At 28.4% G+C, this 23821-nt stretch overlaps 1 protein-coding gene across 1 annotated transcript in view; it reads left to right on the forward strand.

Annotated features, from left to right (window-relative positions):
• Window positions 1-545: 545 nt before the first annotated feature.
• Window positions 546-23821, forward strand: part of LOC123295153 (G-protein coupled receptor dmsr-1-like) — a 66290-nt gene continuing 43014 nt past the window's right edge. Inside the window, exons 1-2 of the mRNA XM_044876384.1 lie at window positions 546-1376; window positions 1458-1723. Coding sequence (XP_044732319.1) covers window positions 559-1376; window positions 1458-1723 — 1084 coding nt within the window. The 5' untranslated portion in view covers window positions 546-558. The remainder of the gene's footprint in view (window positions 1377-1457; window positions 1724-23821) is intronic.

A 23821-nucleotide genomic window follows, 5' to 3' on the forward strand; every position in this document is an offset into this window, starting at 1 on the left:
AAAATGAAGAATGTGAAATTAATAATTTTTTTTTATTAACAATTTTTATTTATTTTTGTTTCAGATATTAAATCAACTTAAAATCTTCATCAGCGTCAAAAACATTAAGTGTTGAAAATTTGAAAAAATGAGTTAAAATACAGTGAAGAAATTTTTAATAAAATAAAAGTACCTTGATTTATTTTAAAAATATATTTAGAAAATTTATAAACTTTTCAAAAATTAATTTATATACACGTAAAATGGATCGTAGAGTTATTCTATATTTTTTAAATAAATATTTACAATTATTTAATTGATTTTTAATGAAAATTATAAATAAAATAAAGTTAGTGACGTCTTCACGTGTAGGTTATATATCTCAAATAGTGACATTTTGTTATTTAAAAACTAAAAATAAAAAAATTTATAAAGGTCAAATAATAATATGATGTGATAAAAGTAGGTACATTTTTTTAATTTTCTGTGTAAATAATGAATTCAACAACTTCCGAAATGTTAAAACAATCGATTTTCACTGATATGGATGACAATTTTTCAACAATATCATCTTTAAATATGACGACGTTAATGGCTACAACAACAGTAGCGTCAAATATAATTACTCCAGTTGTGCAAAATTATACGTATTGTGGACCAAATATAATAGCCTTCCATTCGGCTTACGCCAAATTACACGGATATTTAAGTTTATTCGTATGTATATTCGGTTCAGTTGCAAATTCCTTAAATATTGCAATTTTAACGCGACGGGAAATGCGATCACCAACGAATTTAATCCTAACTGGCCTTGCTGTAGCCGATTTACTTGTGATGTTAGAATATATACCTTATGCTAGTCATATGTACTTGTTAACAAATCGACCACGATTGGAACAATTTTCTTATGGATGGTCATTATTCGTATTATTTCATTCGATTTTTACCCAAGTTTGTCATACAATTTCGATATGGTTAACTGTAACGTTAGCTGTATGGCGATATATCGCTGTTGCTTATCCACAAAAAAATCGTGAATGGTGTCGTATGGAAACTACAATTGCTGCCATAATTAGTGCTTATATTGTTTGTCCATTATTGTGCATTCCATTATATTTAACATTTAGTTTATCACCAAAAATTGAACAATTTATAAATGGCGGCCACAAATTTAATAGCAGTACTTATAATGCAACTATTGATGGTCCAACGTTTAATGCCACAATTTATGTTGTAAAATTTAGTGATGTAGCAGAGAAAACAATGTTACAAGACATTGACTTTTGGATTTATAGTGTTGTTATAAAAATAATACCATGTATTGCATTAACAGTGTTATCAAGAAGACTGATTATGGCGTTAATTGAAACAAAAAAACGTCGACAAGCTTTATCACAAGGTGGTGCTATTTCAATGCCTTTAACGAGCACAGCAGTGAAGAATGCTAACTCAAATACATCGAATAATACATTACAATTGCCACCAATGACAATTGGTGCACAAACTTCATCGTCATCTGGTACAAATGGTGATGTTTGTAAAATAAAAAAAGCTGTGTCGTCTGTGAAAAAGAATAAAAAGAATTCACGATTATTGGATAAAGAAAAACAAACAGATCGAACAACGCGAATGTTATTAGCTGTGTTGTTGTTGTTTTTGATCACTGAATTTCCACAGGGAATACTTGGATTATTGAGTGTTATATTTGGTGTTAACTTTTTCTTAGAATGTTACGTAAATTTAGGTAAGTGTTCTTTTTCTAACTTTTGAATAAATATTTCGAAGGCAAAAATTAAGTTAATTTAATAGCCGGAGGGCTGATACTGCAAGTTTCATGAAGTTTATGATGAATCAGTGAATTTTTAGACCAAGTATCTACTAATACCTGAGCAAATACATGCGTTTGCCTGGCCCGCCGAGGGGGCATCAGATACTACGCATAATAGAAATGTGTAAACATATATGACCCAAAAAAGTGTGTAAACTATAGGCAAACAAGGAATAATCGAAAGTTTTGGTTATTTTAACTAAAAATAAATAAGGCAGACACTTTTGACGCAGCTAAAATTTAAGAAAATCACTCCAAAATTGATTTCTTTTAAGTACAATATGAAATGCTTGATTCACGCTACCATTTAATTAAACTACATATAATAAAATAAAAAAAAGATTTCTATCGTGGGACCCCCGTCAGGAACAAAGTTCCTTATAAAACCTGTACACAAATAAACGTAAACGTTAAATAAATACTTACCTAACTGAATAATTTTATTACTTACTTTTGTAAATCTGTATTATACATATAATATGTTTTTGATTGCTTAGCTTAATTTTATAAACTAATTAGTTATAATAATTTGTTAAGTAATTTATGAATTGACCCTGAATCCTGCTGTTGTAACTTGGACATGGTTTAAATGATCATGGTTTTCAATGACACTGTCTTATCGGTTAAAAAATTCAATAAAATATAACAAGAATTTTTCAAAGAAAGAAAGTTGTACAAATTTTAAAAATACTGGGCAAGTAGGCAAATACATCGTCAACATCCATTTCCAAAACTTCTAACTGAATAAATAAATAGACTTTGTAACTTAATGAGTACTTATAAATTTTTTTTTAAACATAAAAAAAGTTAACTCGAAAGTTTCAAATGAAATTAATTTATAAAAATTATATAAATTTGTTTATTTTAAAGAAAAAACATTTTGAATGAAAGTTTATTTTTCAACTAAATTCAGTAAAATATGTAGGCGTTAAAGAACAAATGAAAACAAACAATTGACTGAGTTAATTGTTGCAATACCATGCATAAAGAGAGGTCATCATACTAATTTGCGCCTTCAAGGGGCAACAGTGGTGTTTTCGAAAAAATGTTTCAAACTAAAGTTGTTTATTTTTTTATAAAGAACATTTCTTACCTTTAAACTTTTGCTCTATCTCAAACGGTTTACAAGATGATTCATACGAAACCAAGATTCAATTAACCTATGTTGCTCATTTACGAACTCGACCTCACTTTTTTCCTCCTAAATTTCAAATTGATATCTTTTTTCGTTTTTGAGTTATCGTGTTGTCAGACGGACAGACAGACAGGCAGACAACCGGAAATGGACTAATTAGATGATTTTATGAGCATCTATACCAAAATTTTCAAACAGGGCTATATATAATATAATTAGGAAAGCAGCATAATTTGAGTTTTACTTCAAAAAGAAATAAATCAACTAAGAGTGAGATTAAATCGTCAAATAAGAGTTAGATGAAATTTCTTGTTCGTTAATATGAAAATTAATAAAATAGTCTGCTCTGGGAAAAACTCTTTATCGACTGTTGAATTTAAATGGTTTAATATTTAATGGTTATATACAAATATTATAAATAATTAGCATGTCGTTAATAATTAACAATTTTACTAATTAAATGTTAAATTTTACATGGCTTTAAATATATAAATATATAAGTACTAAAACAAGTAATTATAACATTTACATGATACCTATAGATAATTAATAACTAGCTTCTTGCTTGATTCATCGCCTAAATCTACTGGGGTTATATGTATATATAGATTATATGTATATTGGATTAGTATGATAATAATCGAAGGAGGCAATAAATACCAGGTATTTCCTAAAAGCGTGCCCGTAAAATAAATATATTATAATTGAGTTTAAAAAATATAAGAAGAACGAGAACAGTTTAATCATCAAAAGATCTCATAAGAAAAATTTGTTTTGTCGGACTTTATAATTCCTTATTATTTGAAATTCAAAAGTTAAATTTTAAGAAAAGTCATGGCGTACAGAGCGTTTAGCTCAAGAGTTGGCAGGATTTTTTAGCCGACTAAATCAATAATAGGTTCAGGTTCATGTCCAAGGGGGCAGCTACCCTGGCCAGCCTCTCCCCTCGGTACGCCTATGAGAAGAACTAGATTTTTCACTAACTCAATTACAATAGTTAATTTTTTTATTGGTTTTTTAAATAAAAGCGATTAACTTAAAACTTTCGCCTAGACATTGATGAGTAAAACTACTTTTTAGATGATATTTAGCTCCAAAATACCATAAGAAAATGTAGTTTTTGTTTTGATTAAGTAAATGTATTCTTTATGGAACACCTGGTGATTTTGTGTTACCATGTTTCGTAATATAAAAATTTTAATAATTTACAGACTTGTTAATTATTTTCAACATACTAGGTAATTTGTCAGAATTAGCTACAAATTTGACTAGAATAGTTTATCTTTTAAATAAACTTTTGGGTACTTGTTTCCACAGATTTCAATAACATGGTCATCATTCTTGGTAACTATTTTCAAAAAGAATTTTATAGAATCCAGATAAGTGACCCGAAACCTAAAAAGAGAGTAGATTTATGTGTCCAAAGCTACAGATAATTTTATAAAAAAATTCAGAAAATCATAGTATTAAATTCTGTTTTTAAAAACATTAAAGTCAAACGTACATACTTAATCAAGTGACATGTAGCCCGTAGCTCGGAGCGGTTAGCTAAAAATTTTGGTTATCAATTTGGACATCACATATAAATACTGCACCGGAAATAAGCATCAAAAAAGTTATGTCTCTCCCCAAAATTTTAAGACATGTGAAAATATGTCCGTAGTGACACTCAATGAACACTTTCAACGAAATTTACTTCTAGAAAAATAAGGTAATTAGGAACAGAGCTGTGCTTACAATCATTTAAATATTTTGAGAGCTTACATAACACGATGTTGCTTCTATCTCGTAAAAAAGTTATTCAAATGTTTCTTTCTTGTTTCTCTCAGGGCCCGTATAAAGAATCCCTTTCATGAATGGTTCACATTGATGATTAAAAAAAATTTTAACAAGAAAAAAACCGACTTCAAAAAAGTAGGTGTAGATTGTTTTTTTATTTTTTTATTTTAAGTGAATCTGTAATACCTATAACTAATTTGTCACTAAAAAAACAATCATCGAAATCGGTTGGCATGACATTGCGTTATTCGTCCATTTTTCGTGCATATACTCATTGTAAATTTAAGACTTATATAGTTTTCTCATGGATACCATTGTCAGAATTAGACCCAATCGGAAATGGGACCACACGAGAAGCACCAGCTTTCAAATAGTAAAAGAATCATCAAAATCGGATTATCCAGTCGAAAGTTCTGAGGAACCAAACATAAAAAAAAATACAGTCGAATTGAGAACCTCCTCCTTTTTTGCTTGAAGTCGGATAAAAAATTAAAAAAAAGTAAATATTTTAGAAAGTTTTTTAATTTATTCTTTCTTTTTTTATCGAAGTCAATTTTTCTGTATCCTATTTTTTTTTCTCATACGTAAAATATACTAAAGTAAATTTAAAACCACATATAACAAAAATACGTACATACTACATTACGTTAGCTAAACAAAAATCAACATTGAAATAAAGCAAATGTTTTGTATCACAAGTGTTCTATCTATATTATATAACGTTAAAAAGCTAACATTGTATATTAATTATTTACATTTGTTTCAAATTACATTCATTGAAATATTAGTTTTATTTTACCATTATTCATTAAATGTAAATAACCTCTAATAATTATATGTGCAATGAAAATACAATATTTAGAGAGAAATTCAAAGCAAAGAAGATTAATCGAATTATTTTGAATAGTTAATTACTTCTCATTATTTCACATATATACGTGTATTAGCTTTCATTTTAGCAAATGCTTGTTATTACATAAACCAAAAGCTCTGAATACAATTCGTTGAAATGTAGTATTTAATAAATAATTTTTTGTAATTCCTATTACATATCTAGTATTATATTTCGTCATTGAAAAGTAGGATCATCATCAATACAAATATTTGCTATTCGCACCGTTCGTGAGTTTTATTGGAGGCGTTTCCATGGTAACGATACACTACTTTAATTATAGAATTGTATGGATGCATATATAATTACATGGATTGCATTTATGACTTACATTGAAAATTTAATATTATTGTCTCACAAATTTAAATAAATAATTATAATAATTTAAATTTGAAAAATAATATTTGTGCAATTTGATTTCTTATTTTCACAATTTTTAATGCATTAAGTTTAATTAATTAGTGTTTTTCAATAATTTTAATTTGATATTTTTTATAACATTAACATGTAAAGATTTGCAAATTAGTCATAACTGCCTCCTTTATGCCCAAAATTTTTCACTGGAATCGCTGGCATTGATTTTATTGTGCCTACCATGACTACTTACACAACGAATAGGAATGCTATGAAAATTTAAGTCGCCTATGGTCCAATCGACAGCCTTTTTTAAATTTTCTATCACAAAGCCTTACGTTATCATCCTGTTCAAACATATTTTCCGGGAGAAAAATAGACCAAAAAACAGACCCAGAAATAATAGACCGAACGGGGAGGGGGGTGTTAAAACTAAAAAATTTCGCTTTAAACCTTATATACTTTTTTAGGATAATTTTCTGAGCCAAAATAACTGCAAGTCAATACACTCCGCAAAAAATTTTTTCTTAAGAAAAAAATTCTTTTATTGTACTATTGACTGTAGATATCTACCATATTTAAATGCTTGAATCGAAGATATTTTAAATATTTTATTTCTCCAATCTAACATTCAATTTTGCTTCTTTTACATTATCGAAATAGATTGGCATTATCGTATACTGTACAGTGTGTAAAAGTTGCAGGTATGTACTAATAAAATTAAAACAGTAGTCGAAAAACCCAATTTTAAGTAAGAAATTTCAAAATTTTATTTATAAGAAAGAATGTTTTATTTCGTGTTAATATAATCGTTGAAATGAAACAATTTTTGGACGGAATAATTACAGTTCTCTTTTGAAAAAAATATTATAAGCCACATGAAGTTAAGAAAACCTTAGTAACTAACATTGGCATTTTAGCAAACATTAACTGGAGCCATATACAAACTATTATTCCCTTTTTCACCACTTTCGAGTGGGGATAGAAAAGTGAAAAATACTCTACAACCCCTTAGCTACCGAATGTAAAAATAATTTCATTAAAATCGGTCTAGCCATTTCGGAAGAGAAACAAACACCGGGACACGAGATTTTTATTATACCTATGTTTTATTTCCAAGACATTAAAATCAAGTAATTATGTTAAATTTAAAATGATAAACAAGTAATCATCTTTCACATGTTTACCACTGTAACCACCGTTGGGTTTATATGTTAACATACTGTATAAATAATCTGTTGTACAGTTTTTAATCAACAGTTTTTAATTAAAAATATAACAATTGTTTCAAAATCAACAGTAGAAATAGCTGGCAAAATAATTCCAGCTCTGATAACGAAAGTAGAAAATGTATTATATATACATAGTGATAACTACTCTTCAACTTTACTTCTCGAAACGCACTCCACCTATTGTCATGATGGGTAAAAAAGACGGCTCAATGCAATGTATTGAAAGACGATTTGTCACTGTTTCTAGAACCCGCAAAGATTGTAAGAAAATATAATTCCTACAAATAAAAAAACGAAAATTGGAAACCCTATCAAAAATGTGTTTTTACTTGATGCCGGTTTTCCACTAAACAGACTGTAAGGCCAGTTTTCAAAAAGTTTGCAAATAAGCAAAGTATTGTGTTTTTTGATTCAATTAAAACATGTTCCACAAAGTAGAGCTCCCAAACATAAGAAGAATAATAGATATTTATTTTTATGCCATTATGTTTTAAATTTAGTGAAAACTAGTCAAAAGTTTATTTTTGAATAGAACTCTATTGACTTTCAAAAAATGGCACCCATTTTTTAATACACCTAGTATATGCATTTATTTCGTTTGATGTAACTATGTCGCATAAGAAGAATATATATTTCAAATATATGTTGTTATACAAATATTGGTTTACGTTTTTCGTAAAATAAATATTATATCACATCCGTCGAAAATTGAGTTATTTGAAACCAACGGAAAATACAGTCGTAACGTTAAAAGTGTTTGTAAGTACACCATGAAAATAAAATAAACTAAAGTCTCCTTTACACGCTACATAAATAAAAATACTGACTGTTAAATAAAATCTGAGAAGAAAATAACAATTTCAGTAGTTTACATAGCAACTTTAACAGTAGGGGCCCATGAATGGGGAGATTTGAGCCGATCTTGATTACAATTCATGGCTGTTAAAGTCGTGCCAAAAATCCGCTATTTTGTCATTAGTTTTCAAACTTCTATCTGAGGATACTTAGATTTTAAGACTAATATAACGATACCTTAACTATCGAAATCCATCGAGATGTTTGGAAGATATGAAGTAATAAAGAAATTTACATACAAATATACATACATACATACATACATAGAAGATACGTGTCAAAAAACCTAACCGCTTCTTGACAGCCGGGTAAAAAGAATTTGGATAACAAACGTGTGGTTGCTTAGCGCATAATTGATCTTGAAATGAAGAAATTATCAAGAATTTGTGCCTTTGACCATTACTTAGGAAATAGAAAATAAAACAACACTCAAAACTTTCATCGATATTATTTAATATTTATTCAATTTTGAATTTTACTACTTTTTCTGGTCCAAATTCCTAAAAACACAAAGAGAAATTCTTAACTCAGAAACTTGATAATACATCCTATTTCCTATTTTGCTTAAAATAATCGAAATTTCCAATTTCATATTTCCCTCTTCTTGTTAATCTAATGTTATATGTCTATATTTAAATGCAAATATAATGAGAATAGGATTTTAATAATACAAAATATATTGTGTTTTATCGAGTTATGAATAATTAATAACAATCAGAAACGTAAAAGTCAATTAATATCCGTTATAATCATATAAATCCATTAAAAAACCTTTTTATTTCCCATAAATTTTCTAATAAACGTATAAATGAAGTACTTAAAATTCATATTAGACATATAAAAATACTTATATAATAGGTATAATAATATTGTTATACACTCGGATTCAAAAATATCGGCCCTTAAAAAAATTCAAATATTTACGAGATTTCAAAAATATGTATTTACTAGAAAAATGATCTCTAATCGGTATCATCTACAAATCATTTAAGTACTTGTAGTTTATAAGCTTTCAAAGTTCTTATCTAACAAAATAATGAAATAATTTTTATCATCCTTCAACTTAGACAAACAAAACGGTGGTGATACTTTTTGCCTTCTATTTAAAAACTATAAGCAAGATAAACAGTTGTTTTAAATTTCGCAAATCTTTGAATGTTGCTAAAAACGGCGATTTTAGTGATGTCGAGTGTAGTTTAGTTTATATAAATTATAGATCATAAAAAAATTGTGTTACTTAAAATGTAAAGAATAAGATATAATATTTAAATTTACAACACATAATACAAAGTATGGCGAACATCACATATGAAGACCAGACCAATAACTTTCTGACTCATTGGAATTGTTGATATCGAACGAAGGATGTCCATTACAAGCTTATCCCTCTCACTTTCATTGAAGGCATTTTTTTTATTAGAAATCCACAAGTTGCTATCGGTGATAGAATAAATAATGGGGACAGTCTCTATAAATAATTCGCTTTTAACGAAGCAATACAAACCAAATTCAAAGTAAATCTATGAATGTCTTCCTCTTAAAACCAAAATATTCTTGGTTTATAAAAATAATCTGTTGAAGCATATCGATTTTCTGAAAAACTTAAAATAGTTTAATTGGGGCTTGCTTTTCAAAACTAGCTCTTGCTCTACTCTCCACATTTATTTGCATAGAATGGATTTTACAAGAAAACTACACTATCTGTAAAAATTTCAAATTAATAGGATAACTTTATCGGGAGTTATCGATCGACATAAATTTTGACGTCATACAGGCACATGTATACATAGTCACGTATATATAACATGTGCTCCTTAAAACCGATTTAAAATTTTTGATTTCGCTGGATAAACAATAACTTTCTATCAGAATAGTAGGAATTAAGCTGGTATTATACAATATGCTTAAAACGAATAGGTGTTCATTGTGTGAATTTATGGGTAAATAATAATTCATCGTTTTATATTATTATGCCATAAAAAAATTCGTGATATGCAAACCCCTATTAAGAGGGTCATATTTTCCCTTCAAGAGGTGATTCTAATAATAATTTATATTCTGCGTCACATAATTTGCACAGGTTTTACAATTCTAAGTGATATAGCTATATGTACTGTTATAGAAATATCAATTAGAATGGTAAAAATCGTGCAAATTTTGTGACGATAATATACTTTTTAATGTCATCGTATTTTTGAGTGAAAAAGTGACGTGCCATGACCTTTCATTTACAAAAACTTTGGTACAAAATTATGGTAGCAACTGCCTACCAACCTCGCGACTTTTGAAAGTGTAGCATTTCAAATTCGGTATAAACGGGTCAAAACACAAAGAAAATGGTTAAATGGGAAAATGTACACTTAATATGGAACGCTGTAGTAGGTACATCGCTGTAGTAATATTATTAAACAGATTTACAAACAGATAAAGTTTTCATAACTTTTTTAGTTATTTATTTCAAAATATTAATTAGTTCCTATGATTGAAAGGATTATTATATTACAAACTATACTTTGTAATAATGATCATGAAATGAAACTTTATTCAAAACTAAAGTGATGTAGATAAATCTGAAATAAAAATCTAGCAACATATATGATTAAGTTTATTATAATAACCATGTTTTTTCCTAGTATCGTAAAAAAGGGCATAATAAACAGTTTTATAATATTAAAAGTATTATTAGAGTAAAACATCCTTACTTTCTTTTTTATTTCAAATTTATTATATATGGTAGTAGTAAATGCCCGCGACTTTTAACACAATTTCCGAGTTTTTAGGACTAATGAAATAGAACGTATTCCCTTGAGTCACTTATATTATACATTATACCCTCTGCTTCTACTGTAGTGGTTCCAGGCCTTTACCAACGAGCTAAGATTTTCCTAACCTTAGAGCCTTCGCCTCTCTTTTCCTCCCTTATCCCTCCTCCTAATAGGGATTGTTTTACATAAGTTAAACATATGTACAGCTTTCAATTTTTTTAAACATAAAATAAATGTGCTTCATTATTGTACAGTTTCATTCAAATCCATTCAGTAGTTTGTACATGAAAGCGAAACAAACAAACATGTATAGAGAAGCATATAAAATATATAGTGATAGGAATTGGTTAAGATTGTTTAGAACGGCTTAAACGACCCGTTAAATCTATAAATATATAGGAGACTTTCTATAGATATAGATAGATAGATAGATAGTCACTCATCACGATATCTCTGGAACTATAAGACCTAGAGACTTGAAATTTGGCAGGAATATTCCTTTTGCCAAGTAGAGGTCAGCTAAGAACGGATTTTACGAAATTCCACCCACAAGGGGGGTTGCGGGGGGTTCATGAATAAAAAATTCATATTTTTCAATTATGGCTTTTAATAGTTCAAAACTTGGTCAGAATGTTTTAAATTACATTTAGAAATTTTTTTAACCTTCGGAGGGTAGAAAGGTGTAGCGAGAAAGTGGGAAGGAAATATCGAATATTTACAAATATACCTAAGTGGGGTATCAAATAAAAGAGCATGACGTGTACATTACAAAACTGTTATCCAACGCAAGGAAATGTGGAGGGAGGGGTGCAAGTGGGGATGTTGCCCAGCAAAGCGGGCGGGTAACAGCTAGTTATGTATAAAAGCATACATTTTAAGAAAATAGTTCAGAATTTAAAGAAAAAGTGAGGTAGTTAAAAGTACCAAATTTTGAAAGAAAATTTTGTATATTGTTTTATCGGTTTTAAGTAAAAAAGAAGTACTAGATTTTTTATCTAGACGTTTAGTTTTCGAAATAAAAATTTTTACAGGTTTATGTATATAAAAAATACATCTTTTTAGTGCAAAAACTACTTTTATTCACAAGAACTGAGAAAAAAATCAATCCTTATAGCTTCAGTCGTTTTCGCCGATTTTTTGCCGTAACGTATATACGCACGTAGCAAAATAGGCTACTACTTTATACTATTAAAGATTATTTAAGATATATTAAACGATATATAACATGATATAAAGCCTCTACAGTTACAAGGGTTCAACTGTTTTCTAAATTTACATATTACAGTTTATGATTATCAAAAATTGTCATTAAATGGATATGATAAAGGATATTACATTATCACATGCATATGCCATCAAAAAACCTTTTGAAAAATGTAATTTAGTACAAAATATGCAGAGCGTTAATATTTAATATGTGTTAATTACTAAAGAAGAATTTTTAAAAGCATTGAATGGACTCTTTTCTATTAAAACAAGTGAAAACAAACAATTGACTGAGTTAATTGTTGATTTACCATTAGTAACAAATTAGAAAAGTTTAAAAAAGCAACACAAATATAGCGGCCTTTTGGGCACTATTCGTTTTGATTTTCAAAAATTTCGTTAGTATAACGTGTGATTATTACAATTAAATATGGAAATATTGGAGATAATTCAAAAACTTATTGATATAATTAATTAAAGAATGTCAAATCACATATATTTTCGCAAAGTGGCGCTAAACTCTTTTCTGCACGCAACGATTCAAACTAACTTTAAATTGAAAGTAAAATTACTGTAAAATTGAATTTGCACGTAATATGTATGAATGGTTATCCACGTTACTTTGAAATAGTAGTAAAAAGTAAGTTTTGGATAAATATTTTTTCAGTGAATAATAAAATTAGAAAATATAGGTCAAGAAGAATAATAATTTAAAATTTTTAACAGCAGTCGTAAAAAGGTATCATTTTAATACCTTTCAAGAAATATATTATTTATTTATCATATAAAATAGTAAGCTGTAAACGTTTGTAGAATTAAAATTTATTGGTCTATAAAATTGTATAGAATTGTAAAACCAACAATAAAAATTACATTATATGAAAATCAATTCAATTCGATACAGGAACATAAATTGACTATTATCAGAGTTCGATAATAAGTTGTGGTACAGCGAATCGAAACGAGAAAAGAGTACAAAACATCAAGATTTATTTGGATTTTCAAGTCTCGGCTGAACTTGAACATCATCTCCGCGACTCAAGATTTTCATGGAAAATTAAAATTACAAAAATAATCGGAAATAGACTCCACTAATAAACACCGCCTCGCACGCGAATAAACACAAGAAGGTACTTTATTCCACAATTAACACTCGAGTGAATCTTGCTTTGTATGCGACGAATCGTAGAAACATTCTCAAAAAGTAGCTAATTTGTATTGAAAAGAAAATCGATTGTTGATCAATATTTTGTCGCATATACTCATACATTAAAGTTACGAGCAAATGGAGGATTTACTTACTTATTTCTTGAAGCACACATTAGTAAAATCTTCTTTTAGGGGAGCGAATTACCCGAACACCGAGTATAAAAATAAAGTGTCATCAAAAAACTTTTATTAAAAATTAATTGATGTAATGGTTTTTTATATCAATTTGTACATGAAAACGATTATTTAATAAAATTAATTAATAATCAATTCACAGCGTGTTTAAGTTAAACAAAGCTGAAGAAAATCTTTCAAAAATTTTGTAACATTATCACTATCTCACTTTAACGGGAATGTTTAGACTCATCAGCAATTTTAGACAGAAACAAAACATTATTCTTCTATAGGTAATAATATCAAATTAACGAGTCTCAGCGGTTCAATAGAGTTTAGTTTCATATTTTCTTTACAGGCGTATATCACACTGTATATTATTATTTACATTTTTTATTATTTTGAAAATGTCATATTATATTCTATTTTATATAATAGTACAATCATTTTGGGTTTTCAACTTTATTTTTGCAAACTTTTGTAAATTTGATAATAAAACCCGACAAAAAAAAAAACTTGCACCACTTTAAACGCAAGCCCAACATACAAATTTTGGACATTTCAAGACCCAAGGAAAGCGAGTTTAAAAACTTTTAATTTGTTGTCTATATCTTAAGAGGGTAAACTTCGAGTTTTGAAATATTGTGCCATGTTTGTGATCGCACTAACTTGACTTTAGTACCACACCGACTAATGCACTGCCTATTTATTTTAAATAATTTTTTAAGAGATATTTTTTTATAGAAATTTTGTAGAGATATTTGCAATCAAAGTTTTTATTTATGGGCAGAAAATATCCATAATTTTTATTCGGGTACACGTTGTTGACCTTTATACCATGTATATATGAAATATACATAGTATATTAAGTTTAGTCCCAAGTTTGTAACGCTTAAAAATAATGATGCTAGGAAAAAAATTTTGTCATAGGTGTTCATAAAATCACCTAATTAGTCCATTTCCGGTTGTCCGTCCGTCCGTCCGTCTGTGGACACGATAACTCAAAAACGAAAAAAGATATCGAGCTGAAATTTTTACAGCGTACTCAGGACGTAAAAAGTGAGGTCAAGTTCGTAAATGAGCATCATAGGTCAATTGGGTCTTGGATCCGTAGGACCCATCTTGTAAACCGTTAGAGATAGAACAAAAGTTTAAATGTAAAAAATGTTTCTTATCAAAAATTAAACAACTTTTGTTTGAAACATTTTTTCGTAAACATCACTGTTTACCCGTGAGGGCGCCAATTAGGCGAAAATTTTATAATATGTACTATACTTGATTATCAGTTATGTATGTGTCACATGTTTGTATGTGTAATGTGATAAAGAAATCAACACTGACTATGCATGGTATTTCAACAATTAACTCAGTCAATTGTTTGTTTTCACTTGTTTTTGATTCTACTCATTAAATGTGACTAAAAGCTTACGTTGTTTGCAAAAATTAAGAGTAGAATATCTAAGATGAGTGTACTAATATTATTTTCTTTTTTATCATAGGCTTTATTTTTATTAAATTTTATAATATTAATAAAAACGTAAAATGGGTCACTCAACAACAATATAACATATATAATAATATAATTTATCAAATAATGAATTAATAACATCAATTGTAATTGTAATTAAATTGTTATAGGGAACAAATTCAATTTAATATTTACACAATTCTTTCTAATTGAATGAAATACAACAATCATCAATTGTTTTTAAGGTCGCTTTTATTTAACCAATTAAATAACGTTCATCTCCCTCCATATACAAAAAAAAGCTTATTGAAACTTTGAAATTAACATCAATTTTTGTTTAATAAATAGTTTACAAGTTATCAAAAAGTCAGCCCGCTGAGAAATAAATATACAGTTTTCTGTTAGTTAGGTAGGTATATTTCCGTGAAAAAAGAGCAGAAATCTGTGCAAAGCTCAATTGACAGCATGTACTTTCAAGTATCCGAATCAATTATAACCTATAAATCCCACTTTGATGCTTGATGACGAGGGTATATCAATTTAGTTAATGAAATTTGAAAGTACACGGGTAATGATAAATATTTTCTGCAGGAATTCTATAAAAATATTCGAAAGCTCCTTCATTGTTTTGATTATAGACATTGCCACGCGTTTTATTACCGAATTATGCTGAAATGGACCCTTTAAGTGAAATGGGCACTTTTTAATTTAAACTACTGAAATAATGAGGCTAATACTGAACTAATTTTTAATAACACTAGAAGTGTGCAACTTTAATTTTCTGTTTTTCATTTCTGTAAAAATTCCTCTTCAAATTTCCGATTTTAAAATTGTAAAAATTTGACGTGGGCCGATTGGTCGATCACAAATAAAAAACACAAAGCTAGTCGTATTTGTATGAATTTTGAAAAATTATATTATTTCTTCTTATGTTTAGCATTAAACCTGTTTGATATTTTGTTTTAATAATTTAACTAAAAAAATTTTTTTTTCCTATTTTGTATTATCAGTTCTTAAAAGAACTATAAATAGATCTAGTGACTAAAAGGTTAACTTGAACGGTAATCTACACACTTCACCTTAATATGTTTAAACTAAGTATATATGAATAGCTTTAATCTAATGATAATGTTTAATAAAACTAAAATTAACTAAAGTTAGAGCTCGTTCGTTATCTTTGCTTAATTTTACAAAAAGAGAAGGGTGTCTTATATACAGAAGTCGCATGGCATTTTAATTTTAATTTTTATCATTAAGCTAACATAATTTTCAATTTTTAACGAAAAAATAAAATAGCTTGTTTTCACTTTTATAGATATAGATTCGTTTGCTGACTATTAATTAACGGATCATTAGGTAAATTATAATAAAAGGTCATTATTTATCAGCCTTAGGTGACAATTATATTGATGACGACAAAGTCGCTCATAATAACAACTTTTATTTTCACTAATAGACTAGGAGACACTGACTCAAAATTTGTTTCATTTGTTATAGGTCAAATTATCAAATTTTTTAAAGAAATATTATGATCATGGATTAAGCGAATTTTACGAGTAAATTTTTGTTTTCTAACGATTTCTAAACAAAAATTTTTCTGATAATTCGCCATTTTTCAATATGTTAAAAACTTGTTTTCGTACAATTTTTGTGCATATTTTGTTGTCAAAAGATTTCTTTTACTCAACTGTCTAAACTTCGCTTTATTATGGGCTCATAGTCTAATATGTATGATATTCTTTTAATATTTTTGTGTCTTTTCTTATTTTTATATTTTCATCGCATAAATTATGATTAAAAGTAGAATGAAAAATAAGAAAGTTTGTTGTAAGTTTTAGACAACTACACAATTATAAATCACGGTTGGATAAAGATAACTTTTGAAAGTTAACACTTAAACTATAATACAACAATATTATTTAAACTTCTTAATAAGGAGTTATTATGACAATATCATCAACGAAGATGTTAATTAAATTTTATATTCATTACAATTTGGTTGAGGATATGCGATGTCGTACTTACAGGAAGTATTCAATTATTCATAAAAACATTTATTAATGAATTATGTTCGTGAAGCATATGCCTATAAAAATATAAATTAATAATTAATATTCGTACTTAATGAACATTTTGTTTTATTTAATCTTTCAGACATAATAAACTTCCTAGCCTTAGGAATTTATCGTTTCTAGTATTGAAATCAGTTGATGGAGGACCCACAGCTTTATTAGGAGGAATGGTCGTGCGTGTATCTGGACAGTCTTAGGATCATAGTCTTTTTACTCATTGTTTAAATGTGGGTCTCTTAATAAATTTTGTTACTATTATTGGAGGATGGTGCTATTTGCATTATATTGATTGATAATTTAGATATTTGTTTCAGTAAATAATTAATTATAATTGCATGTAAAATAAATAATAAAATGTTAACTAGTTGATTATAGTTAGCAAATATGTGATTACCCCGACTATATAATGTTACGTATTTGACCGGTATGTATGTATGTTCATTTGTTTCTACCTAGCTTCTAAACTACTTATCATGATTTGACAAAAGAGGTATCGTTAAAAGTGTCTTAATCGTTAGCTGGTTAAGGCTATGTTACGTGACTTTAAATTGAATATGGTACTCTCTAGAAGACAAAAAGCTATCATCGAACAGCAAATTTTGATTTAATGATAAGATAGGTATCAAATGGAAGGACGTAATTAACAATATTTTGTTATACTTTTTCACGAAATAGCCCCAAAATAGTTTAAATAAAATACAGTTCAAAACTAAAACCTCGACGACTACAGAATCAAGCTCTTAAAAGTATGGAAACAGGAAAATATTTTCATCTGAAATTATAATGATAAGTAAAATCGTCATTACAGTCGGGGGATCTCTTCCAGTTTAGGATCTCTTCTAAAACTGTTCAATCTTAGATACCCCTAACTGCAATGACGATTTTACTTATCATAACAATTTTAAATGAAAATAATTTTTTTGTTTTACATACTTTTAAGAGCGTGATTCTGTAGTTGTCGGAGTTTTAGTTTTTGAACTTTATTTTATATAAATCAATATCGTAATTTTAATCAATATTCAATTTTTATACATTCAATTATTGAAACTAAAAATTACCCTCAAATTGAAAATATTTTTTGTTTTTTTATATTTATATTGATTTTCATATTTATATTGAAACATACATGGAAATAAATTTTGAAAAAAAATATGATGCATTGAAAACTTTTTAATTGTGTGTAAAACAAAGGATATGTTGGTTTTTACACTCAATGTATTATTGCTTTTATTTTCCACAGCACATTTGAACAGTTTTTATAAATCGGAATTGAATAGATAGTTTTCAATAATTTTTTATTTTATTTTTTTTTTTTTGCCACAAATTCATATATAGTTGAAAGAATCAGTCATGTAAAGTACCTATATTTAAGTAATTTTTTTAAATATAATTCAATTTTTTTATTAATTGTTAATATAAATAGTAAGTTATATTTTTGGATAAAAAAAAGGTAGTGACGTATTTACACCCGTTGAGGCTCTGAATCAATCAGAATCACGATAAATTCACTTCGGCTTGTTTCTATGAAAAACTGCGTCATAATATAAAAATATTTTTATTAAGAACTAGCTGTTAAACCCGCTTCGCTGGGTTGTTTTTGCACATTTAAATATCAAAATTGTTAAATGAAAGACTTTTTTTTTTTATTCTCTGTGTGTACGGAACAGTAAGATTTTTTTGGCCGATCCCAATATTATGTCTACACTCTCTGTGTGTACGGAAAAGTAAGGGAAAGATCGATAGAAACCCATGGAACATTCCAGAATATTCGAGAAAGTTCTAGAAAATTCGATAGAAATCCATAGAACATTCCAGAATGTTCGAGAAAATTCTAGAAAATTCGATAGAAATCCATAGAACATTCCAGAATGTTCGAGAAAATTCTAGAAAATTCGATAGAAATCCATGGAACATTCCAGAATTTTCGAAAGAGAGAAGAGAAAAATCGAAAGACATTTGCGCCAGTAGCGCCATCTAGTGAAAATTGTACTATTGACAGTGGCGCCATCTATTGAAAATTATTAGAACTAAAAAATCGAAAGACATTTGCGCCAGTAGCGCCATCTAGTGAAAATTGTACTATTGACAGTGGCGCCATCTATTGAAAATTATTAGAACTATTTTTTTAATCTATTTTCTATGAATTCCTAGATCATTTTTAATTCCACCCCCATCAAACTCCCTTATTCACAATGGGAGCCTAAGGGCTACCCAATGACATAATCCCCTACCGAAGGTCAATGGTTAGTTTTAGGGAAAATCGGGGACATACAAACAAACACTCTCTTTTTATATATATAGATAGATTACCATTTTTTCGTAAGCAAGCTCTATAATAAAAAAAATATTCCATACGTAGCCAACTTAAGTAGATACCCTGTATATACATTACTTTTATATGCTTTGCATAATATTCAGTTTGTAAAATAATACTAAAAGCCCTATAAGGTAATAAAAGGGTATTTTAAATATTCGGTATTTTTGTTCGTATCCTAAAAAATTTCAATTTTCATTGAATTGTCAACAATGCATTGGTTTAAACGCAAAAATCTTATTCATTCACCATTCCTTTTTTTTCTTCTATTCTATTTTCGAATGCAAAGTACCAATTACTATGTAACCTTTGGGTTTTTTTGAATATGTATTTAGACCGGGATCAATCAGTCTGGATAAAGTATTAAGATGGAATTTTGTGATGAAATCTTCACCGTCTAGTAAGAACTATAATATGGAAAAATTTTTTAGTATAACCACCAGAACTATTTTCATGGGCGTACTTTTCATCCTAGGTTAATGGAAATCGTAAATTTTGCATTTTTACAAAATTTCCTTCAATTTTTCTTACTTATTTATAACGTTCGTTTAGATAAAAGCAAACAAAGTTGTATTTTTGGAAAAAATAAAATTGTGATCTTAAAAAATCGATCACAATTTGGGCAAGAAATATGTACTTTCCTATAGGGATAGCATATTTAAAATTTTCAAGCGAGTGTTTTATGCAATCTCGTGACTAACCGACCCAGAACAAATTCTTAGTGGAAGATTTATTGTCTTTGATATGATACCCTTTTTAATGTCACGAACATAGGAATATTTTTATATTCACAGATAACAGCAAATTTTTTTTACATTTTATTCATGCATTGCACTATTTTAGAATGCGTACCCGAAAATATTCTTTATACAGGCTATATAACAATAATAAATAGATTTATAGTTAAAATTACTGTAATACCCATATTACAGTAACGTTGTCGCCTGAAAAAATCTTGCATCAATTCGGTAGCCGTCATATTTTGCAGAATTGTTTCTGATGTTTGTCCAATAATCCATGTTTGTGACCTCGAGCGCCAAACGCAACTTTGTTTGATATCGAAAGAACTGTGAACACTTTTTTCTTTTTTCATATTTTGGCGATTAAAGTCCTAAAGGACTAGTTTTTGATTGTTCCTTTTTAGGGTTCTTTTACAGTAGACTGATTTGCTTCGATATACGATTAGAATTGTTTCTGCAGACCCAATTGTTTCCGAGATAAAACCTTTCAAAGTTTATCAACGTGACTTTATACATCAGAGCTTGCGTCAATCCGGTTGTTCTGATTTTTTGCAGATTTCTTTATTATGTTGGCCCAATAAGCATTAGAAGTTTGTGATCTCGAGCGCCAAACGTAACTTTGTCAAGAATCGAAAAAAAACGTGAAAATTTCGGCTTTGTTTCACATTTTGGCGATTAGTCTACTTCTTTCATAACATTTCTTCAAGAGATACAGTTCACAAATACATCAATACGTATCAGTTGTTTTTAGACATTAAAGTGGCATACACTTGGCTAGACGTACAAAATTTTATTAACAAAAAACAGCTATTTTATCAACAGTTATGGTTGACATTTGAAACATTATTGCGTTAAAATCTTATTTAAAAAATCCAATGGCTGTAATGTTAAATTGAGTAGATTTCATGACAAAGAGAATTTTTATAAAAGAATTATTAAAACGTATTTGCAACTTCATTTGTCAGCAAACTATGAATTTTTTAATATATTTAGAATATAATATAATATTTCCATATGAATCGTATTCATATATTCCTCATATTCATTTATAATGAATATATATATTACAGGAAAAGTTAGTCCTCCAGGAAGAGTTGGCTATTCCTAGATAAAGTCGAGTGATATTGGTCTTTTCAGTAAAAGTTGATTAAAACCGAAAAGTGTTGAAATGTGATCAACAAGTATCAGTCAGAGTTAACTACAGCTAGGTAAAGTATACACCCTGTCTTAAGATAGTAAAAGTTAAATTTTTGCAAACAAACGGTCTAACAGCTTATAAAAACAAATTAGAAAGGTACAACATTTTTAAGAAAGGAAAATGGTCTTGTCGTTAAAGTTGGCATTGTCTATTAAATTAATAAAATTACATATACAAAACAAATAACCTACCGAAAACCCAGCGGGTATCTGCAGCTAATCATGTATAAATTATATAAAATGTATATTTTTAACATATTTTTATCAAATGATTTCTAAGTAATAAACGATAACATGAAACCTATTGTCAATACAAATTTTCAAATCTTAAGAAAATGTGACATGACGCAAACATTTGTGTCAAAAATTTTATATATCAACCTTTTATTAAATTTATACACATGTTAGTCCGGAAGCCAAAATAGGTTTTATTAAATTCTTCGAAAATGCTTGTTTTGACATACCATATTAATCCCTCTTATATTCACCGTTTATTCTGATACACCCGGTATATAAGTATATTCCCCGCCCTAATAGATTCTCTCATAAGTTTTCAGCTAATCTACTTGTCTATGAAAAATTTAGCTGCTTCCTGATATTCTTCACAAAATTATATGTGCAGTAAAAAGCCTTATTGTCAAAGATTGGGAAGTTTCAATATTATGGCGTAGATAATTTTGTATAAAAAAATACAATTCTATTTTTATCGTTTTTGTTGACCTCAGGCAAACAATATCATAAAAAACACTTAATATGAGAACAATTCAAAATTTTTATAAAAGAGCTGCCTGACTACAAAAGGATCTGTTCAGTATAAACAACAAAATTAATTTAAATACAAATGTCATTTGAAAAAACGCAGACTAGAATTTCTTTTTATATTTGACATGTTTTCTTCTTTATGAAAATATAACAGAAGCAGAAAAAAGAAATATTTAATATTTAAAAGCATCTTGGTTGATTGTTGTTTCTTATAACATTTGACAGCAATTCCATATTAAATGACTTGGGAATAAAAATCTGTATAAACAGTTTTAACCCGATAATTTGAATAAAAATTGGAAGTTGATAAAAACTGACCATTTATTCGCTGCATGCATGAGGTTTATTTCAGGGAGCTACCATAGAAACGACTCTCTACTTTATTAATATACAGTCAAACCTGGGTAAGTGAGAACTGGATAAGAGAGAAAACTCTATAAGTGAGAGTAATAGCCAGGACCCGTCATTTTAAGCTCCCAAAACCTCTATTAGCGAGAAACAGAAACCTCTGTAAGTGAGACTGCTACTTATCTATACCTCTATAAGCCACAGTTGAGCTTTATTTATTACTATTTTTTAGGAGAAACTAAAAATTTACTACATTCGTACTTTCTGTGACTTCTTATTGCTGCGTACTTCTATAAGAGAGAAACGCTATCCATGTACCTGCATTAGCGAGAAACTCGGGTTAGTGAGAAGCCTCTATAGGTGAGAATGAGATTGTGCTCCTTTGAACTCTCGCTTATCCAGGTTTGACTGGAACTGTATGGAATAATTTTGCATAAAGTAATTTTTGATCTCTTATCAGTTGAAATTGACTAATTTAAAAATTGACTTCCCAATAACTCTGTCACTTAAGGTCCAAATTAAGGCATCTCTAAGCCTTAGAGCGCCGATTTTCCATGGCAACTAAATTATTTTGAGAGCCTGAGAAGACTTCATTCGTGTATATACCAAGCAGGCACTACAGCATCCTATCACAGCTATAAACTAAATTTAAATTTTTTGTGACGATAAGGATCGAACCGGTTACCCTAGGCATACCGTGTACGGAATTGGCTACATTATAACCAACTGAACCACAAAATTTGGCAACGGTATACGGCACTTGCAAATTTTCTTTTTGTAAACCACATCTAGTAATTCGTAACAAATTGTCGGAGGATAATTTTTCTGGAATTTTTCTGGATTTATCTTATTTTTCAAGTTATTTGACCTTTTTAATTAAAAAATATAAAATATAATTTTATTGTAGCTAAAAATTAATTTAATGGTTTATGACGATGTCTATTGTTGATAACAAACTGTAGATAAAAAACAATATAAATAGAAATTAAATTAAATTAATAAATAAAAATTAATAAAATTATGTAAATGAAATAATTTTAATATTTTTGATGTTCTGCAACCATAAACATTTATGTAAAATTGTTTATTGAATTAGTATCTGTTTTTTCCCAACTGCGCCAGGAGGAGGGCTATCTTTTAAAGTGTATGTATGTATGTATACAGGGTGCTTTCTTTGAGTTGACATATGCTGTAGTTCAAGCAGACAAAGTTGGGTCTAGAGGCACCCATCTTACACAGTAATTAAACTTGACCCAGGTTTTTAGGCTCAGTGAAAAGCTCATTCTATTCTTTACCTGATAATAGATGGATGAAGACTTTCCAAATTAGAAAGTTGTTATCGATTAAAAAGGTAACATTTTTTTTTCGAAACATTTTTCGGCAAACCGTACAGTTAAGGCAAAACAGACTGGAAATTTTCTTCTGCGGAATCTAGGCACTCTTCGAAAAAAATTTTACAAAAAAAGTGATTTATTTATCTATAAAGACTATTTTTCTACAAATTGAATGAAGCCAAAATTATTCGGTTTACAAAAAAATGTTTGTCTTATTATAAAGAACAACTTTCTAATT

Source organism: Chrysoperla carnea, chromosome 3, assembly GCF_905475395.1.
Source record: "Chrysoperla carnea chromosome 3, inChrCarn1.1, whole genome shotgun sequence".
Lineage (NCBI taxonomy): Eukaryota > Metazoa > Arthropoda > Insecta > Neuroptera > Chrysopidae > Chrysoperla > Chrysoperla carnea.